Source organism: Pelodiscus sinensis, chromosome 15 (genome assembly GCF_049634645.1).
Source record: "Pelodiscus sinensis isolate JC-2024 chromosome 15, ASM4963464v1, whole genome shotgun sequence".
In the NCBI taxonomy this organism is placed as follows: Eukaryota; Metazoa; Chordata; order Testudines; family Trionychidae; genus Pelodiscus; species Pelodiscus sinensis.
This window is the reverse complement of record NC_134725.1, coordinates 27,379,287-27,401,574: the sequence shown is the minus strand read 5'-3', so window position 1 is coordinate 27,401,574 and position 22,288 is coordinate 27,379,287. Positions and strand designations below refer to the sequence as shown.

Genomic DNA, 22,288 nt, shown 5'->3' with positions numbered 1-22,288 from the left:
CTACATTACCACTACATACCCTGAGTGTTTACTCCTGTGCACCCAGAGCTAAGTTCCAGGTAGCCTGCATACTGTGGCAAAGGGACTTCCTACTGTCTTCTTTGAACTATAATCAGGACCTGAATTATTAATGTATTTGCAACTCCAAATGAATACATGGAGTGAACTGCGACGAGGAGGGCTCTCACTCCAATAAAATCAGGCTCATACTCTAACCCCAGAACATTTCTTTAAATGCTCCCCCTGCAACAAGCTTCATTTGCAATCACTCCGTGCTGTGCACATTAGAAAAGTTTTATAATTACTTGCTGTTCTGGCTGCTGAGCAATTCTAAATGCTACACGTTAAGGAACTGCTGTTTCAGTTAGTGAACAAACTCTGAACATTAAATGTGTTTCATAAAAAGGTTGGGTTTTTTTTCAGACATTATGCATCTCAGAAGGCATATTTTTTTCAAGTGGCCGCTTTCCCAGCTGTTGTTCATCTCTGTCTCTCCTGTATGAAAAAGAAAAAGGAAAAGGAGGATGGTGCAGTGTGGTATGAAGGTTTTATACTCATAAGTTTGAGATGGGTCGATTGCTCACACATGGAGTAGTTGTAAGTGAATTACACTGATCATCCTGAGCAAGTGCCAATAAAACCTTTATACTATACCACATGTATTCCAGGAGACTGTGTGCCACACATTTTACAGAAAAAATGTGCTGTTAAAAATGCTGGGCTCTGTATCCTATCACAACTGACACCAGGGAACTGAATGTGACTCCAAAAGAAAGGAAAATGATAGTCTGAGATTTTCAAAGCCCTTATTGAGAAGTGGTATTCAAATCTCAGAAGTGTTTTTGCAGCTCTCACACATAAGTGATGTATCTTAGAAAATCTCTACAAATTACCTAGAATATCTAGAATAAACAGAATAATATTGGATTCTAAGGTTCATTATCCAGATCAGTGGTCTCCATCTTTTTAAGCATAAGATCACTTTTTGAATTTAAGAATCCAGGATCTACCTCAGACACAAATACCCTTGCTCCACCTCTTTCTACTCCCCTTCTCTCATGCCCTGCTCTGCTCACTTTTTGGAAATAGGGTACAGGAGTGGGGGAGGGAGTCGTACACACATCAGTGCCTTCTCCTTCTGCCTCTTCCACCCTGCACATCAAGCAGAAGGCTCCCGGAGGGAAGCTCCATGGCAGAGGGCAGGAGCAGCAGTGGGGAAAGGTCAGCTGAGTGCCAGCCCTAGATAACATCCTGGCCAAACCAGTCAGTATCAGCTGTTAGGGGCTCCAGAATCTATTAGTAGATACAGATCTATTGTTTGGTGATCACTGATCTATCTGTTTCAGACTAGAAGTAAGTGCTGTAACTTCCATTGGAAACATGTTTCACTGGAAAGGATGGTGTGCTCTTGAGGAATTCAGCATCATTGTGCCTCAGTTTCCAACTTGTCACATTGGGATAATAGCACTTCCTGTGCGAGCATGAATACATGAAAGATTGTAAGCTGCTCAGCTACTACTGAGTGGAGACCATTAAGTACCTCAGATTCTAGATCATCCCCGTCCAGTGGTCTGGCTGGATCTTTTTTGTTGTAGTAGTTAATCTTCTAGGGTATGTCTACACTACCACCCTAGTTCGAACAAGGGTGGTAATGTAGTCAACCGGAGTTGCAAATGAAGCCCGGGATTTGAATTTCCCAGGCTTCATTTGCATCTTGCCAGGCACCGCCATTTTTAAATGTCCGCTAGAGCGGACTCCATGCCCGTGAGATGAGGAGTAACGGTAGTTTGAAATAGGAAGCCTAGTCCGAACTACCTAGTCCGTGCCGTGTGTAGCCGCGTGGCACTGAGTCCACACTAGCGGACATTTAAAAATGGCGGCGCCCGGCAAGATGCAAATGAAGCCCGGGAAATTCAAATCCCGGGCTTCATTTGCAACTCCGGTTGCCTACATTAACCACCCTAGTTCGAACTAGGGTGGTATTGTAGACATACCCCTATATATTTCTACTATATGTCTGTTCATGTGTTCATATGTCTGTGAGCCTGTATGAAACTGTAAGAGCTAGACCCATCAAATTTAGCATGTAGCTTTCTTTTATCATAACTTAAAGCATGGCCAGGGTTTGGTTGTGCCAGGACAATGGGATGTGCCTGGAAAGTGATTCCTTCTCATCAAATAGAAAAAGAGGGCTTTGATGGTAGGGACAGTTATACCCAAGAATGACCATGGGGGGCAGCAAGCACCCCAGCTGTTGGCAAGTTCAGCCTCTGCTACACTGGCCTAGCCCCGGGGAGCAGACTTGGCCAGCCAGCATTGCTCCCACTGCCCTTAGCCAGCCCTAGGGACCCACTTCTGAGCAGGCTGCATGGCCCCTGCTGCTCCAGGCCAATCCCCCAAGAGTAGACTCCAGCTGGGCTGTGAAGCCCCTGCCATCCAGACCGGCCCTAGGAAGCAGCCATCCTTCCATGAGCCTCCCACAGTCTCCCCTGAAACTCTCCTCCACCCCTCTCAATCCCCTGCCCTAACTCCTTCACTCCCATATTCTGCCCTGAGTGCCCACCCCTTGCTCTGACTCCTGTATCCCCACTCTCTGCCCTGGACTCCTCCTCAACCCCCAAAGTTAATTCCTGCACCCCCACATCTCTCTTCCCTGAGCTCCTGTATCTCCAAGCTCCTGTGCTGACTCCTGCACCCCCCTGCTCCCTGCCCTGAAGGACCCAAGCAACACTGTATAAATCTTCTAATACTGGATATTTTATAGACTAACAAAACATGTAGATGGTATCATGAGCTTTTGTGTGCAAAACCCACTTCTTCAGATGGACGGAGTGTTGGAGGAAGTGGACTGTGCCCACGAAAGCTCATGATACCATCCACATGTTTTGTTAGTCTTTAAAGTGCTACCAGACTATTTGTTCTTTTTTAAGTTTTTTTCTGTTACAGACTAACTCGGCTATCCCTCTGAAGCTTTATATTTTATCCAAATATAAATTATTCTAAGAAAGGATAGAAGGGAGAACAGCAAAATAGAGACAATGGATTTCAGGAAGGCGGATTTTGGTAAGATCAGAGAGCTGATAGGTAAGGACCCATGGGAATCGAGACTGAGGGGAAAAACAACTGAGGAGAGTTGGCAGTTTTTCAAAGGGACATTGTTAAGGGCCCAAAAGCAAGCTCTTCCGATGTGTTGGAAAGATAGAAAATATAGCAAAAGACAGCCTTGGCTTAACCACAAGATCTTGCATGATCTAAAAATAAAAAAGGAGTCATATAAAAAATGGAAAGTAGGACAAATTACAAAGGATGAATATAGGCAAACAGCACAGGAATACAGGGGCAAGATTAGAAAGGCAAAAGCACAGAATGAGCACAAACTAGCTACCGGAATAAAGGGAAACAAGAAGACTTTTTATAAATACATTAGAAGCAAGAGGAAGACCAAGGACAGGGTAGGCCCACTGGTCAGTGAGGAGGGAGAAACAGTAAGGCTGTGTCCAGACTCAGGGGTTTTTTCGGGAAAAGTAGCCTTTTCCCGAAAAAACTTCCCCTGTGTCCAGACTCAAGCCGCGTTCTTTCGAAATAATTTCGAAAGAACGCGGCTTTTCTTTCGATGGCGGTAAACCTCGTTTCACGAGGAAGAACGCCTTCTTTCGAAAGTTCCTCTTTCGAAAGAAGGCGTTCTTCAATGTAAATAGGGCTTCCTCGAAAGAGAGCATCCAGACTCGCTGGGTGCTCTCTTTCGAAAAAGAGGATTGCTCTTTCAAAAGATCCGCCTGCAGTCTAGACGCGATCTTTCGAAAGAGGCTCTTTCGAAAGATGCTTTCGAAAGAGCCTCTTTCGAAAGAAGCCTGCAGTCTAGACATAGCCTAACAGTAAACTTGGAAATGGCAGAGATGCTCAATGACTTCTTTGTTTCGGTCTTCAGGAAGTCTGAAGGAATGCCTAACATAGTGAATGCTAGTGGGAAGGAGGTAGTTTTAGAAGGTAAAATAAAAAAAGAACAAGTTAAAAATCACCTAGAAAAGTTAGCTGTCTGCAAGTCACCGGGGCCTGATGAAATTCGTCCTAGAATACTCAAGGTGCTGATAGAGGAGGTATCTGAGCCTTTATCTATCATCTTTGGAAAATCATGGGAGACAGGAGAGATTCCAGAAAACTGGAAAAGGGCAAGTATAGTGCCCATCTATAAAAAGGGAAATAAGAACACCCCAAGAAACTACAGACCAGTTAGTTTAACTTCTGTGCCAGGGAAGATAATGGAGCAAGTAATTAAGGAAATCATCTGTAAACACTTGGAAAGTGGCAAGGTGATAGAGAACAGCCAGCATGGATTTATAAAGAACAAATCATGTCAAACTAATCTGATAGCTTTCTTTAATAGGATAACAAGTCTTGTGGATAAGGGAGAAGCGGTGGATGTGGTATACCTAGACTTTAGTAAGGCGTTTGATATGGTCTTGCATGATATTCTTATCAATAAACTAGGTAAATACAACTTAGATGGGGCTACTATAATGTGGGTGAATAACTGGCTGGATAACCGTACTCAGAGAGTAGTTATTAATGGTTCACAATCCTGCTGGAAAGGCATAACAAGTGGGGTTCCGCAGGGGTCTGTTTCAGGACCGGCTCTGTTTAATATCTTCATCAACAATTTAGATATTGGTATAGAAAATACGCTTATTAATTGTGCAGATTATGCCATGCTGGGAGGGATTGCGACTAATCTGGAGGATAGGGTCATAATTCAAAATGACCTGGACAAATTGGAGAAATGTTCTGAGGTAAATAGGATGAAGTTTAATAAAGACAAATGCAAAGTGCTCCATTTAGGAAGGAACAATCAGTTTCATACATACAGAATGGGAAGCGACTGTCTGGGAAGGAGTATGGCAGATAGCGATCTAGGGGTTATAGTGGACCACAAGTTGAATATGAGTCAGAGTGTGATGCTGTTGCAAAAAAAACAAACATGATTCTGCGATGCATTAACAGGAGTGTTGTGAGCAAGACACGAGAAGTCATTCTTCCGCTCTATTCTGCGCTGGTTAGGCCTCAATTGGAGTATTGTGTTCAGTTCTGGGCACCGCATTTCAAGAAAGATGTGGAGAAATTGGACAGGGTCCAGAGAAGAGCAACGAGAATGATTAAAGGTCTAGGGAACATGACCTATGAGGGAAAGCTGAAGGAATTAGGTTTGTTTAGTTTAGAAAAAAGAAGATTGAGGGGGGACATGATAGCAGTTTTCAGGTTGTCATAAGGAGGAGGGAAAAACTTGTTCGTCTTGGCCTCTGGGGATAGAACAAGAAGCAACGGGCTTAAACTGCAGCAAGGGAGGTTTAGGTTGGACATTAGGAAAAAGTTTCTAACTGTCAGGGTAGTCAAACACTGGAATAAATTGCCCATGGAGGTTGTGGAATCTCCATCTGTGGAGATATTTCAGAGTAGGTTAGATAAATGTCTATCAGGGATGGTCTAGACAGTATTTGGTCCAGCCAATATGGCAGGGGCTGGACTCGATGACCTCTCGAGGTCCCTTCTCATCCTCGTATTCTATGATTCTATGATTCTATATCTGCTCACACTCTATTTACAGAGGTCTTCAGCCTTTTTGATTGGGGCAGCTCTCCTGTCATATATTGTGACTCAGAGCAGTTCTGCAGTTGTGCTAGAATTTTCTCTATATTTAACACACCTGAAAACTCTGAGATTGCCAATCATATGCAAAGCTTTGACAGTTTCTCAGCATCAGGCCTAGAAATGTTGAGAATAATATCTTTCCAAGTACCATTAATCTAAGGCATAATGGCGTCTTTAGCAGCTAAATGAACTCACTAGCTCAGATGATCCAGGTGTCTTTGCATATAATCATGCCTTCAGATAAATTACAAGTTCAATCCAATATGTATTCCTTTTGTGCATAAACTAGAGTTATCACAGTTGCCTTATACTTATAAGCAATACGATTTATTTAGTAAGGATTCTCAAGTGGGAATGAACTGATCTTGAGTTATGAATTGCTATGCCTATACATCTATCATCTATCACATTACCCCACATAATCACTCTATAAATTCATGAAAGAAAGTCTGCCACTGTCCCACACATGTCTAGGTTTCTCTTTTTCAAGAGAGGGAGACTTTGTAGTAAGTAAAGGCAATTAAAACATTATCTAGTATTAAGACTTTTCTGACTAAGCCCTTTCAAAGAAAAATCCACCATGGAAACAATCATTGTGCTGGGAAAAGTTTTACTTCTAAAATAATCACTGAGCTAATGTGACAAAATGCAACTTCAAGAATGAAAAATGGTAGTTACTTGCTAAAGGGTTTAGAATGGTGATGGGCAACCTAACCTAGTGAGTGGGCCAATGTGTGTCCCTCTTTCATCTCAGTGGGCCACAAGGCTGTTGTAATCAAGGTTGTCTCCTGGGCTAGGGTAGTTTTGCTAACTGCACTTGAATACATAGAATTTGTAGCATAGCTGTACTTTGTTTGGATGCAGGAGTGCACGGCTGCCTCAGTCAGTGTTGGGTGCAGTCAGTGCACACCTCACTTCACGTGCTCCTGCTTTACGTGTGTATCACTTTAGACATATCAGTAGGAAAAAAAACTACACGGATGGAAACCAGCAGAATCTGGCAACCCTACATGTGGCCACCCATAGAACCCCAATGGGCAGAATGCAGCCCCTGGGCTGCAGGTTGCCCACCACTAGTTTAGAGAGAAAGATCACAATTAGGGAAGTCTAAAAGCTGGACACCTAGGGTACGTCTACACTACAGCGCTAATTCGAACTAACTAAGCTAATTCGAATTAGCGCAGCTAGACTTAAAAACTAGTTTGAATTAGCATTTTGCTAATTCGAACTAGCATGTCCACATTAAGTGGACCCTGAAGCGGGGTTAAGGATGGCCGGAAGCAGTGCCAGCAGGGCATCAGAGGAGGACTTAGAGCGTGGAGATGCTGTCTCAGTCTAGCTGAGGGCTGTGCTTAAAGGGACCCGACCCTTACCCCGGACAGACAGTTCTCAGCGTTCTCTGCTTGCAAAGCAGTCCTGGCTTGGAGTGCCCTGAGTGCCCACACTGGGCACATCACAGCACTCGGCCATCAGCCCGGCTGCACTTGCCGCAGGCTGCCATCCGGGGGGAGGGGATAATCGGGAGGCTGCAGGAGAACTTCCACCCCCAGAAGCCCGCAGAGCCAGCCCAGTCCTCCCCATCGGGGGCTCGTACCCCATTCCTCCCTCACCTCCTTCCACTTACCCTTCCCTAGCCCCCCTTCCTGATGTACAAAATAAAGAAAACATGTGGTCAAAAATAGAATCTCTCTTTATTGAACAATACTGGGGGAGACTAGGAAAAAGAGGTGGGAGAGGGGAAGAGAGAGGCTGGGAGAGGGGAGAGCAACTAAAATGATCAGGGGTTTGGAAGAGGTCCCATATGAAGAGAGGCTAAAGAGACTGGGACTTTTCAGCTTAGAGAAGAGGAGACGGAGGGGAGATATGATAGAGGTCTATAAAAGCAAGAGTGGTGTGGAGAGGGTGCATAAAGAAAGGTTCTTCATTAGTTCCCATAATAGAAGGACTAGAGGACACCAAAGGAAAGGAATGGGTAGCAGGCTTCAAACTAGTAACAGAAAGTTGTTCTTCACAAAGCAAAGAGTCTACCTGTGGAACGCCTTGCTGCAGGAGGCTGTGAAGGCTAGAACTAGAACAGAGTTTAAAGAGAAGTGAGATCAAGTCATGGAGGTTGGGTCCATGGAATGGTATTAGCCAGGGGGTAGAAATGGTGTCCCTGCCCAAAGTTTGTGGAAGGCTGGAGATGGATGGCACGAGACAAATGGCTTGGTCACTATCTTTGGTCCATCCCCTCCAGGGTACCTAGGGTTGGCTGCTGTCGGCAGACAGGCTACTGGACTAGATGAACCTTTGGTCTGACCCAGTACGGCCATTCTAAGCTCAGGGGTCAGGGTCGGGGGTCTCAGTGGACCACCTTGATTTTCATGCAAACCTGCTCCTGGGTGGCCAGGCTGGCAGCTCTCCTGCCCTAGAGGGACACTTTCCTGTGCCTAGTGCGGAGTTCGTGGACAAGGTCCACGATGTCTGCACTAGACCAGGCGGGTGCCCGCCTCTTGCCATCCTGGCCAGGCTCCCGAGAGCCACCAGCCTGGTCCCGGGAAGAGGCGGAGGGCTGGGGGGCATCGGGTGGCTGACTCATGGCGTGCCAGGTGCAGGGTCTGCTAGCTGGGTGCTGGCAGGCTTGCACCTGACACGGGCACTGTAGCCAGCCCTTGCCCCTTTAAGGGCTCCGGGGCCGAGAGGGGGGCATACGAGTTTCCCTGGTGTTGGCCAGAGTGACCACCAGGGAAAGCTGGGGAGGGATAGCCTCCCACTAGTTCGAATTAAGGGGCTACACAGCCCTTAATTCAAACTAGTAAGTTCGAACTAGGCTTAGTCCTCGTAAAATGAAGTTTACCTAGTTCGAACTAAGTGCTCCGCTAGTTCGAATTAAGTTCGAACTAGCGGAGCGCTAGTGTAGCACCTATCAAAGTTAATTCGAACTAACATCTGTTAGTTCGAATTAACTTTGTAGTGTAGACATACCCCTACTCAGTCCATCTTGGCCTGTTGCTGAGCCTCAGCAGTAAACCTTTTCCTGTGGTCCACCAAAATGGTAGGGAAGACTGAAGCTGCTCTATTGAAGTCATACAAAAATCTGATGAGAACCAGATTGAATCGCTCTTGGCAGGTAGGTACTTGTTCTTGTTAGCAGGAACAGGGGTTATTTGAAGTAACATTCTGTGAAACATCGCCGGAAGCAATTGAAAAAAATAATTTCATCTCTCTGCAATGATCTACCCACAATTGATCCCTTAACTCCTTAGTAGTTTAGCAGATTCATTTATTTAATTCTTTTACTTTTCCCGATATATTTAAATAATTTTAGAGGGTTTTTTTTATATCTTTGACTATTTGCTCTTTAGATTTCCACATTACATTTCACATGCCATAGCTTACTCTCCTTTCTATTGGCTTCACTTGGGCTTTATTTCCATTTTCTGAAGGGTACCTCTGAGGCTTAAATAACCTCTTGAACCTTTCTGTTTAACCATATCAGGTCTGTTTTTGTCTTACATTGATTCCCGGCTGCATTTAAAGTCTTTAAATTGTTTTCATTGTGAACAATTGATGTGGTTATAATGATAAACTCTGAGATCAATACCATTGAGCTTGGCTTGGTTCTCACCTGCACCAGTTTTAGACTTGTGTATCTTCATCAACTTCACTGGAAATATTCTTGGTTCTCTCAGCATACTTAAAAACAGAATCAGATTCACTGACAGTGTTGAATCAAATTTGCAAAATTATAAAAACATGCACTTGAGTGAATATCTTTGATTTTACAGGGTGAACCTCTCTAGTCCAGTACTCTGTGCTCTGGCAACATCCATGGCCTGGCATGATTTTAGTTAGCTGGATCTCTACCAAGTTCCCCTTTGGTCCCACAGGGTTTGTTTACAGCCACCAGTCCTGGCTCTGTGTTCTGTGCTGTTATTTAGCTCTAATTTACCCCTAAATGTCTTCTAAAAGCCCAGTAAGCAGTGGAACTGTTAATGCTGCTAGACAGTATTGACCTTCTGTGGTTCAGCAACAGTCAGGACACAAGGGTGCCAGACTAGAGAGGTTCAACCTATATCATATACCTTAACCTGGAGGAAGATAAAGTACAGAACCCTATACCTCTTGCTTCTTAACCTTGGTGGGAAATACTTTGAGAATACTTCATGTTTGTATTGCAAAGTTTATTTTGTGTTTGCATATAAATAACTACAAATTCCGACAGGTAATGTGATTCACTTACCATCCTCAGTCACTATTAATGTTTCTTCTTTTTCTCTCTTTTCATCTTTTCAGAAGTAACAGTTTATTCAGTGAAGTTGTGCAGATGAACTTTGAAATAGCCAGTTTCAGCAGTCTTTCCGGAACTCAGCCAATCACATGGCAAGTGGAATACCCTCGGAAGGGGACAACAGACATAGCCCTCTCTGAAATCTTCATCTGCCAGAAGGACCTGGTAGGGATAGTTCCACTGGCAATGGTAAGAGATTCTCTGGAAAGCATGGTGATCTGTCCCATCTTTAAATGACTGTCGCTCTGGGAAGGTACTAAACAGCCTTTGAGACCGATTGGCAAAGGGTAGTCTCTGTCCAATAAATTATCAGGGAAGAAATCCTTTTTGAGATCAGGATGGCTCTACCACACCTTGATATAATACTGTTCTCTCTATGTGATGGAATCTTTGTTGATATCAGGTGCATATCTTTTTTATAGGCACAATAAATGCTTACTACAATTACATGTGCATGTACTTGTGAGTGCAAATCACAACTAACTGCCCACACACACACACTCAAAAAAAGATTTTGCCCCTTTTAAAAGATCTGGCCCTTGCTCTTTAAACCTGAAGTTCCCCTGTTTTAAACCATTCATTCCCAGCTCCTTCTAGGCTACCAGTTGGTAACAGAAGCAAATATACTTGTGGTCACTTTTTAATTTCTTCATTAAGTGCTATAAAGTTTGATCATAGGAAGATTAGAACAGCCATACTGAGTCAGACCAAAGGTCCTGCTAGCCTAGTATCCTGTCCTCTGACAGTGGCCAAAACCAGGTGACCCACAGCGAACAAGCAGAACAGGTAAGCATCATGTGATCCCTCCCCTTCACCCATTCCAAGCTTTTGGCAAACAGAGGCTAGGTGATTCTGATCATGTCTTGGAGGCTGCAAATCATGTTAATAAATAAGTGTTGAAAATGCTCAGCATTTACAGGATGAAAACCATATTAATTAGTTGGCTCTTCCCTAAGAGCACTTTGGTTTTAGGGAGAGAACAGAAAGAATCTTTAAAAGAAAGAAAAGGCCTTTGGTCCATTTGGGAAATCACTGTAAATGAGTCTATTCTGATCAGATTTTGCTTGAATATCCTACCTTTTCTAGGGAATTTTCTCCTCTAGTTTATTTTTTTAAAACCTACTCCCACTGAAGTCAATGTGTTCATGAACTGGAGCAGCTTGAATGATATTCATATAAAAACAAGATGTTTACCAACGTTACAGGACCAGCACAGATTTTAACACTGAAAGATACTTTCTGTTCATGGTTTTGTGGGTAAAATGCTGGCCCTCTTTTATTTACTATATTATGTGATTTTGCCTTTAATTTCATAATATTGTCATGTGCTAGATAATTGGGGAAGAATTATAGTTTGTGATGAGTATGGCATCCGCTTATACCCTATTCAGCTTATACCCTCTGGCAGTAGAACTCCTATCAATGTCCTGTGGAGATTTGCTCATGTAGAGCTGAAGTTCACTGAAGTAAGTAGAGAGTTGTGTGCTACAGCACTGGTCTGTGAGAGAAATTTTACCTTTGATTACCTCTACAGCTAAATCTAGAATCATAGAATGCTAGAACTGGAAGGGATCTCGAGAGATCATCAAGTCCTCTCCTCATGGCAGGACTAAGCCCTGTCTAGATTAGATGTCAGCAACCTACAGCACATGTGCCACTCATGGCATGCAAGCTGATTTTCAGTGGCACACAGGGCAGCCCCGCCCATTCTTCCCCATGCAACAGGGAGCCTGAACTGCCCTTTGAGCCTTATGGCTAGCAGGCAGCTGCAGCACCAGCCCCGGGGGTGGGAGGGCATGCAGAGAGGCTGCAGATTGGGCTATGTGCCGGCAGCCAGTGCTCTTCCTCTTCTCTGCCCACCCAAACCTGTTGCAGCTATGTGCCAGTGGAAGCAGCCGTGAGCTGGTGGAAGCAGGTGAGGTGCTGCTGGTAGTGGTGAGAATATGAGGGCTCAGCTGAGCAAGCTCCTCCAGCAGCTAGGGCTTGGGACACATGGGCTGCTCCTCCGGCAGCAGGGCTGGGACCAGGGTGGGTTGCTGCTCCTGGGTTGCCAGAGCTGAGGCTTGGAACACATAGCTGCTCCTCCAGTAGCAGCCTGGCAAGTGAGCTGGGGCTGGGGGCAGCACGCATGTGCTTGCTCAGCAGCAGTGTTGTGCTGTGGCAGCCTGATGGGGGCTGCATGCCAGGGATGCAGCAACCCAGCTGGGGCTAGGGCAGGCCAGGGCTACCATGCTGGCATGCTGGTTGGAGCAGTGGTTATGGCAGCAGGGAAGGGGCAATTACATTGCCAAACCAGCAGCAGAGCCAAAGGAACCAGCAGCAGGGAGGGGTGGCAGGCTGAGGGGGCCATTGACAGGGAACCATAGTTCCCACTAAGCTACGTGACCCCGCAGCTGTTTACTGAGCTCCACTCAGGAGTTCAAAGCTCACTCACAGGCAGGGAGCTCAGCTGATCAAAGGGGGCCGAGGTGTTGTCTTGCTGAACAAGCAGCTAAAGGGAGCTGTTCCATGCTTGAAATGTAGTATAAGGAGATAAATAGAGACTAAGTGGTTAGGCAGGAGTAAGGGGAGTGACCGAGTGGTTAAGTGGGTAATTGGGAAGACTATTTCCCCTTAGCTCTTAGCAGAAGGAAAAATGTTTCCACCCAGAAATCTTTCTTAGTCTTGGCTGCAAACTGGTCCCTCTCCCTATCACTTCCTGTACCTTCTTTTGTCCTCTGCATGAATGGGCTGTTTGGCATTTTAATCCTCCCCAGTGCATTCTAATCCACTAAGTGGACAGTCAGGTGTATAGGAGGCAAGAAGGAGGAGAGCACAGGAGGCAGACAAACCTGGACCTGCCCTGGCCAGGAGAAATGCTTCCCCCCCTCAGCTGTGCTCACTGGAGCCACAACAGTAATGAAGAAGTGCTTGTCACCTGGCTCCAACCTGCTGTAGTAAGAGAGGGCTGAGGGAGTCTTCTCTCCCTAGGGCAGCCTGCATCCTGAACCCCATATCCCTAACTCCACTCCAGAGGAATTATTTTAATGAAGCATGGACATTTTCATTTTTTTTTCCACAAAACAAGAATTAATTGAATTAAAGACCAAAGCAATGCCAATCTTAGAGTACTGCAATAAGGAGATACTTAAGACAGTGTCTTTAGCTCAGATTCTGGCCTTAGATTCACTCGATGACTTCCAACAAAGTGACATGAGTCTATCTTCTGGCAGAATTTACCATTCCCCATCTATATTTGTAAAGAATTCATTGCTTTCATTCATTGTATATTTCTTGCCTGATCTATTTTTATACGTCATCTACATAGTAGCCCAATGTCTGTGAGTCTGTAACGCTGTAGCGTTATAGTCTTGCCTCTGGGGGGCGCTCTTGCCTTCCGCCGTGGCGCTCAGCTAAGTACTGCACCACTCAGCTGGGCCGTGACGGGGGAGCAAGCAGCAGCAAACGGCCATTTGGGGTCCGCACTCCCCGTGCAGCACTGTGCTACATGGGGAACGCGGACCCCAAACAGCCTCTTGCTGCTGCTTTCTCCCCTGTCGCAGCCCAGCTGAGTGGCACAGAACTCAGCCAAGCACCACGGCGGGAGGGAAAGGGGGGTGGGGCAGTGATGTACACGGCACCGCCCCCTGGCCATGTACATCGTCCTGCTCCCTTCCCCTCCTGCTATGGCGCTTGGCTGAGTGCTGCACGCTCAGCGGAGCCACCGTGGGGGAGCCCAAATGGCTGCTTGTGCCGCTTGTACCCCTGTGGTGGCCCGGCTGAGCAGCGCAGAACTCAACCAAGCACCATGGTAGTAGGGGAAGGGGGGGGCGGGACGGTGACGTACATGGCCCTGCCTCCTGGCCATGTACGTCACTGGGGTAGGGTGTAAAAAAAACCGGACACCCTTGATCGGGAGTGGGAGGGGGGAAGGACCATCCGGGAGAGGAGCATGTCTGGCTAGGGGGGAAGCAGAACTGGGGGGCGGTCAGAGGCAGAATAGCTGGCCAGGGGAGAACGAGGGAGGGGCGGCTGGTAGGAAGCAAAGCTGGTGGGGGTACTTAGAGTACTGCAATAAGGAGATACTTAAGACAGTGTCTTTAGCTCAGATTCTGGCCTTAGATTCACTCGATGACTTCCAACAAAGTGACATGAGTCTATCTTCTGGCAGAATTTACCATTCCCCATCTATATTTGTAAAGAATTCATTGCTTTCATTCATTGTATATTTCTTGCCTGATCTATTTTTATACGTCATCTACATAGTAGCCCAATGTCTGTGAGTCTGTAACGCTGTAGCGTTATAGTCTTGCCTCTGGGGGGCGCTCTTGCCTTCCGCCGTGGCGCTCAGCTAAGTACTGCACCACTCAGCTGGGCCGTGACGGGGGAGCAAGCAGCAGCAAACGGCCATTTGGGGTCCGCACTCCCCGTGCAGCACTGTGCTACATGGGGAACGCGGACCCCAAACAGCCTCTTGCTGCTGCTTTCTCCCCTGTCGCAGCCCAGCTGAGTGGCACAGAACTCAGCCAAGCACCACGGCGGGAGGGAAAGGGGGGTGGGGCAGTGATGTACACGGCACCGCCCCCTGGCCATGTACATCGTCCTGCTCCCTTCCCCTCCTGCTATGGCGCTTGGCTGAGTGCTGCACGCTCAGCGGAGCCACCGTGGGGGAGCCCAAATGGCTGCTTGTGCCGCTTGTACCCCTGTGGTGGCCCGGCTGAGCAGCGCAGAACTCAACCAAGCACCATGGTAGTAGGGGAAGGGGGGGGCGGGACGGTGACGTACATGGCCCTGCCTCCTGGCCATGTACGTCACTGGGGTAGGGTGTAAAAAAAACCGGACACCCTTGATCGGGAGTGGGAGGGGGGAAGGACCATCCGGGAGAGGAGCATGTCTGGCTAGGGGGGAAGCAGAACTGGGGGGCGGTCAGAGGCAGAATAGCTGGCCAGGGGAGAACGAGGGAGGGGCGGCTGGTAGGAAGCAAAGCTGGTGGGGGGTGGGAGTCGGGGGCAGCGAAGCTGGCCATGGGAAATCAGGAGGAGGAACTGTCTGGTGAGGGGCGGGGAGAGGGAATCAGCCAGCAGGGAGCCGGACTCACCCAGGTGCATTCAGATCCCAGGATGCTGCCCACCCCACTCAGGCATCCCCGACGGAGACAGAGGAGAGTGAAGAGAGAGTGAGAGGCAGGAGGGGGGAAAGAGAAAAAGAGAGTCGGAGCGGAGAGAGAGTGAGAGGCAGGAGGAGGAGGAGAAGAGAAAGGAAGAGTGAGAGGCAGGAGGGGGAGGAGAAAGAGATGGAAAGAGAGGCAGAAGGCTGAGGAGAACTGAGGGGGGAAGGGAAGCAGTAGGAGGAGGAGAGAGAGAGAGACGGAGCGAGAGACCGGAGGCTCAGGAGAGAAGACCGACGTGGAGGAGAGACCTGAAAATCCCTTCTTTTGATGGGCTAATTGGCTAATATTAAAATAATCACTAATGCCTTTACTCTTGGAGGCAAGATACAGATGGACATTAACATGTCTTTGAGAGATTAAAAAGCATCCTTTTATGTTGGTTTCTCTAGTAGCCTCATATAGTGTAATATGGGGAGCATAAAGAATATGGGATGAAACTTTGGATAATTCAGTGGCTAGAGCCCTGCAGATCTGTGGATATCCATTTTATATCTACAAGTATATACATCCATAAATGGAAATGTGGATATCCACAGCTCATTTTTGCAGCTGTGAGTGAAGATGTTTATACAAGTTTTATATCTAAAAACCTGCAAATTTGCAGAGATCTCATTTATAAATGTGGGTATCTGCATCTGCAGATCTGGATGCAGATATCTGCAGCTCATTTTTGTGGATACAGATGCAGATACAAATTTTGTATTCATGCAGGGCTTTACCAATGGCAGTACCATTGAGCATTATGGGTTTTGCATGGGATTTAAAGGACAAAACTAAACTTTAAACTCTTCACTTTGCAAAGCTTCCTTATGTATGTCCATTTTTCTAGTGTACCTTGTGATAACACTTGGCAGCAGCCATAACATGTTGTGCTAATAGAATCGGACTGGATGAGATGCCAATGCAAAATTGGTTTTGCTGGCAGGGCATTAGTAGATAAAGGGAATTTTCACATGTTTTCTGTTAGCTAACACGACAGCTCCAGCCAGGGCACTTTCTTTATTTAAACATTAATCTCTAACTGAGCTGATTACCCGGCAATTCTCTTGTTCAGAGGTAGAGACAGAGTGTAGTGCTTTCTTTGCTGAAAAGTTGTACTTCACTGTTTCTCTCAGCTACAGACTGTTAAAGCAAGTGCCCATCTCTTACTCTGGTGTTTTATGGCAAGTGTTTTTCTTAAATAATTTGCAGGAAAAAAACTGTTTCAAGTAAATAGACCAGATTGCTTGAAACATAAATCGTGCCCAGGGAACAAAACTGCCTCTTTTGGAATTTTGTCAATGGAGGAAGGAACTTTTAAGGAGGAATTTTTGCAATTACAAAGACAGAGGCAGTGTGAGCCAGTGGCTAGGGCAGCAGATTGTGATTCAGGACATGTGGTTCCTGGTCCTGATTCTGACGCTGCTGTGTGGTCTGGGAAAGTCTGTCTCTGTGTTTCCTCTCCAATCCTTTTTCAGTGTTGTCTTATTTAGATTACAATGGCTGGGACTACTATGTGCTTCTACATCTTTTTCATGCACCAATGCATGTGCAAATGTTCACTACCACTGGAAAAAAAAAACCTTAGCTTTGGGTACTCTGGTAAATCAGCTGGGCACTATTTAAATCTGTCCTGAGTTGCTGCTCAAGTGCACAGTTACAGGGAAATGTGACTGCTGGGTACAGTAAAATAATATAAAATATATACATGGATTAGCAAAAAATGTTTAAAATGTTTATCTATCTGTAGATGTATATCTAGAAGGAAACTTAATATGAGGACAGCACTGTCTTTTAGCTGGATAAAAGTTATGTTCCTGCTCTTTGGAGCAGTAATCAGATTATGAAGGCAAAAGATATTGGACAAGACATAAAAAAATACCAGATGTAAGAAAGGAGAAAGGAAAAATAAATATCAGGAGGTTGGAAACAATAAACCTTTTGTTGGGATAAATATAACACCAAGATCACAAAAGTGAAGTGTTTCTCAGATGAGCTGTTCAAATGCTAGACTAAAACTTATGAAACAGGAAAGATCACACTTTTTTATTACCTTCTTTCTAATTATCTAAAAATAGGAGAGAAATGGGGAAAACAAGATTTTTTTTAAGGGATTAGAGCAATTGCAGCTCCACTGTAATGGAACAGAAAAGATTAAAGAATTGACAACGTCAGAAAGAACTGAAACTAGAATATCAACCGATCCATGTAGGACAGGGTTCAGTGGAGCAGGTGGTAGGACATCACAACTGAATAATCGATTTAACTTCATCCAGGAGTCAACATGGAAACTTGTAGCAGGGCCTGGCTACCTGGGTCGCTGGCATGGACATATAAATACAAGCACTAAGAAGTTGATGATGGTAATGAACAAAAGAATTATGGCAACTGCCAGACTGGGTATCAGTGAAAAAAAGGTGGTCCTGGTCTTTCCAGTTCTATCTGTTAGATTTGCCTGTTATTTTATTAGGGTTACTCTTCTGGAAGGAGAGGTTGATAATTCTATCAGTATGCTACTAATGTTACTTCTGTTCTCACATGGAACTTTACTTCTCTCTACTGCCAGTTCCCTCCCAATGGAGCTGTCCTGCAGGATCTAGGTTCCCCAGTCCTGGGTTCTTCCCATCCTAGTATTAAATGAACACACACACTTACGCCCACTACCACAGCACGTCTGAGAAGACCAGTTAATCAGCACTCTCAAGCTGACCCCTTATATGTCCCTGAAGTCAGTAGGCTGGTTGCACAGCAGTGCCAAGCTGTGACCTTCATGTGCCCTTGGACTCAGTGGGCTGGGTCAAACATCACTTTAAGCTGCCAACCTCATACACCCTCCAAGTTCAGCACCTACTTATCCCCACTTTCACGCCAAAACCATTCCGCTAGTAACCCACTGGATGAGCAAACTGCATAGGAGTTTTGGGCACTACAGGGATCTTTAGCTAGGTACAAAGAATCTTATTGCAGAACGAATGGGGAAGCCAAAAAAACACCCCCAAGGGAGGAGGAGGAGAGAAAAGCAGCCAGCTTAACCATGAAAGTTATTTATTTCTTGGTAGTAACCGTAAAAGGGCACCCAAGCAAACAAAACAGTTACAATATTAAATCTAACTTAACTCTGATTACAAATGTTAGAACTAGCGAACCATGACTGATAACATAAGGCAGGGTCAGGCGACTATACCTAGAGTGGGAGGAGACAGAGATCTCACCACTCTGTGAAGCTTGAACTGATCAGGGTTCCCAGGTGGTGATGGGAACTGGGAGTCCACAGTTCTGGAGACAGGTAGAGCAGAGTCCCCAGCACAATCAGTCAGAAGAAGATGAAGACCCAGTGGAACTGATGCAGAATTTAGATCCAGAACACTTTATTTGAGCATGGGTAGGGGGGGGTCTGTAGAGAAATGACAGTGGTTCAAGAAGGAACAATAGATTTGTTTATGGGTAAACGGATGGTCCAAGGGAATATTCTAAAGTTGTTTTGTTTGGGCTACGGGTGGTATACCTTTGAGGGAGCTCATAATGCAGTTAGGCAATTTCAGTATTTTGAATACCAATAAAGAACTTTTTACTAAAATTGGTCTGATAATTACTGATCTGGTGTGGGCAGATGTGAGAAGAGATTTCTCATCAGGCAGTGCTTTCCTGCTTTCTGTGTCCTAGGGTTCAGTGCACTTCTTGCATTGAAATCTCTGTTTTCCATTTTGTATGCTAATGAATATGTCTTTCTGTCCCATCTTTGATGCAAATGAGGCTAGGGGTGTTTCCTTAATCCTATAGCCCTTGTCTGGAGAGGGTGTGGGTCTGTCTTCCCCTGCCTTTTCAGCTTTGGTTCAAACAGAGGCTGAGAAGACTGAGGGTCTTCCATGAGTACTATGCCCTGACTCCCCAAGAACATAGAGCTGGTAGGTAACATGTCTATAAAGTAATGAAGAAAAGAGCTGTCCAGTTTTATGCAATGTATGATTCACAGTTGAGGAGTTAATAGCTCTGGGCAGTTTTGAAGAGCATTTTATCCATTAATTATCAAGAGAGAATATTAGGGAGCCTGAGATTCCCCTTAGCTACCTCTATAACCCACCATGTGGTTATTCCACCTGGGATAAGGTACAGAATATGGAAGGGGTAACAGTCAGTAATTCCTGACAAACTGCAGTCAGGCCAGAAGCTCTGGAGACCTTGTTTCCCAAATATCTTTCCATACCATGGGAGAGCAAGGGACAATCCAGTGCTACCAGGAAACCACACGTCTATAGCTGTTGCATCCATTGACCTCAGAGTACTTTACAAAGGAGGTCAGTACTAGGGATGTGAAAAGTTAACTGGTTAACTGATTGCCTGGTAAGCATTAGCCTCACCTGCATACTTACTGGAGTAACCAGTTAACCAGAGGCCTGGACCGGCAGAAACAGTCCTCACCTAAGGTGGACCCAGCCAGCTGGAGCCTAGCAGCAGCAGGGCCTGCCGGGGCTGAAGTAATCTCCCACCTGCCACATGCTGGGTGGCAGGACCTAGGCCATGGTTACTCCTGTTTGGATCAGGTCCCACCATGAGACCCCAGCCACTCTGCACCTGCCCTCAGTTAACTGGTTAACCAGTTTAAATCATATTGTTTAGCTGGTTAACATTTTAAATTGGTATTTACAGCCCTTGTCAGTACCACTATTCCCATTGTACAGATGGGGAAATTGTAGCCTGATCTAAGATCATGTTTACATTCTAATTACCCACCTTTAGGGTTGGCAGGTTCTTTCTCCCAGGATCAGGCCCAGTATTCAATTATATTGTGATTGGGAACCCTAATGTGCTTGGTTGCAACACTCACACTATAGAAACTCTTTTATATTTGCAATATTTATAGTTTATTAATACGGTCAGCACAGTCACAAACACCCCAGTTTCATAAGACTGGGAATGTACATCCATATTTCCTTACCATACACTTACATCATTCCTTCTAGAACAATCTTAGGTGTTGGCCCATCATTTCACTCATTATCTTCACCTTCCCCGTCACCAGGGGCCATCATTCTGACCCTTCTAAGGACTACATCTTCTCCTCCCTCTCGCCCGTTGGCTGGAGTCCAACTTTTATCCTAAGTGACGCTGACATTGACATATTTGATGTGTATGCAGCAGGGGATGTTTCTAATGTTGAAGTGTTCTTTTTCTATTGGTCAATGTATCATTGCTCTCAACTTATTATCATATACGTGAATTTGTTGCCATGGGCTTTTGTGGTCATCTATCACAACCTGTGTCCTGATTACTTAACTCAGCCTGAACCAATTATTTTAGGACTTTTATATAATAATGCATCTGCTAAGTCTGAGGGTAATTTTCCTACCATCCTGTGTGGGTGAAAGGTCCAGTCCTAAGTTCCCCTTTTCAATCCCGGGAAACCATAAATAAGCTATGACTGGTATCTAGGTGAGACCATCTCTTAACCACGGAAGTCTGCTAACCTTAGTTTCTGCTGATCTTGCAAACGGCCTGTTACAGCATGGACAAAAGATAAAAAATAACCCCATGTTACTTGACCTGGACTGTGAGCTTACGTGTGTTCATTCATTCAAGTGCAACCCTACCCTAATGCAGACATGGCACTTATTGGAAAGTGTATTCAGAGGCTGAACAGTTTTGTAATACCCTAGAACAGGAATCACTGCACTGCAAGGGAACCTGATTCACTAAACAGCCCTTGGGTTCGGCTGTACTGCATCCATGCTGCTCCTATGCCTAATGGCATCTGGACTGCCACACAGCCCAGTCAGTGCACTGCACCAGCAGGCTTGTGGTTGAGTGTAGGGGAAGGCAAGCAGCATATGCCAACAGACAGGTACAAGCAGCAGGACCACTAATTTAGGGCTCTTGCTAGACTCTTATATACAAACATGTCCTGGCCACATGTCCTGGCCCCAGCTAAGAAAGGGCACGGACCTGTACCCTGGGGGTCTAGGGTTATCAGGTGTCCTGTTTTCGCGCAGACAGTCCAGTATTCGTGGCCCTGTCTGGTAAAAAAAAACCAGAAAATACTGGACATTCTTCCTCTGGCACATCTGGCGTGGGGAGTGAGGAGCATGGCGATTTTTAAAGTTTGCTTAACAACTTTGATCCCCTGTTCCTCCGGTTTTTTTAGGGGGGAGGTTGTCAACCAATTTTTTTCCTGCCATGTTCAGGATTTTTTGTGAAAGCATCTGGCAGTCCTAGTGGGTCAATGGCAAAGCCATTCTCCCCAACAGGAAGTTGAGTGCTGCTGTACTAGTATTAGCAGGCCTTCACAAACTGCTATGGGCAGACATAAGGCCTAGTGTATTACACTTGAACCCAGACATAAGTCAAGCTAACAGAAAGGGCCTGCGGGAATGCTGAGAGCAGCTTTACAACACCTCTGGCCAGGTATGTCACCCCCCCAGTTGCTCCAATCTGAGGCACTGGGCAGGCAGGGCACATTGTGCTGCAGAACAGCCTTTATCAGATTTCTTACATTACAGCTCTTAACCATGACCCAATTAATCTAAATTAACACAACCATGTTATTAGCAGGATAGGCAAGTAACTTGATAGGCTATGAAATGGAAGCACAAGAGGGATGAAGTGACTTACCCCACATCACCCAATGGATATTGACAAGTAACTGTATATGGGTATGTCTACACTACAGTGTTATTTCGAAATAACAGATCTACACACAAAATGCATTTCAAAATAGCATTTTGCTATTTCAAAATAGCGTGTCCATACTGAGTGGACTCTGAATCGCATTTAAGGCCAGCCGGAACCAGGTCCGGCAGGGCACCAGGTCAGGATTTACTGTGAGGGGCTTCTGCCTGAGGCTATCTGAGGTCTGTGCTTAAAGGGACACCCCTCTCCCCCAGACAGCCAGTTCTCAGGTCTCCCTGCTTGCTTGTCTACATCTCTGAGGGACAGCAAAGCATTTTGTCTCTGCGTGCTCTGGTTGCCCTCACTCGGGACACCACAGTACTTGACAACATGGAGCCAGAGCTGCCCCTGGGCGCTCTGGTGCTTCTCATGGATGCGTTGTTGTGAGCCTGGCTGCACTTTCTGCAGGCTGCCATCCAGGAGGTCCATCGGGGGGCTGTCAGTATCCAGGAGGTCCTGCAGAAGAGCTTCCACCCTGAGGAGCACTAAGAGCCTCCCTGGTCTGTCCCACTGGGGGCTTGTGGCTCTTTCCTCCCTCGCGTCCTTCCACTTATCCCTCCCTAACTCCCCTCCCTGATGTCAAA

At 45.8% G+C, this 22,288-nt stretch overlaps 1 protein-coding gene across 3 annotated transcripts in view; it reads left to right on the top strand.

The window, feature by feature from the left end:
- Positions 1–22,288, top strand: part of TMEM132C (transmembrane protein 132C) — a 476,658-nt gene that overhangs the window by 313,730 nt on the left and 140,640 nt on the right. For all 3 annotated transcript variants that reach the window (XM_075898467.1, XM_075898466.1, XM_075898468.1), the window contains one exon: positions 9,919–10,102. In XM_075898467.1, coding sequence (XP_075754582.1) covers positions 9,919–10,102 — 184 coding nt within the window. The remainder of the gene's footprint in view (positions 1–9,918; positions 10,103–22,288) is intronic.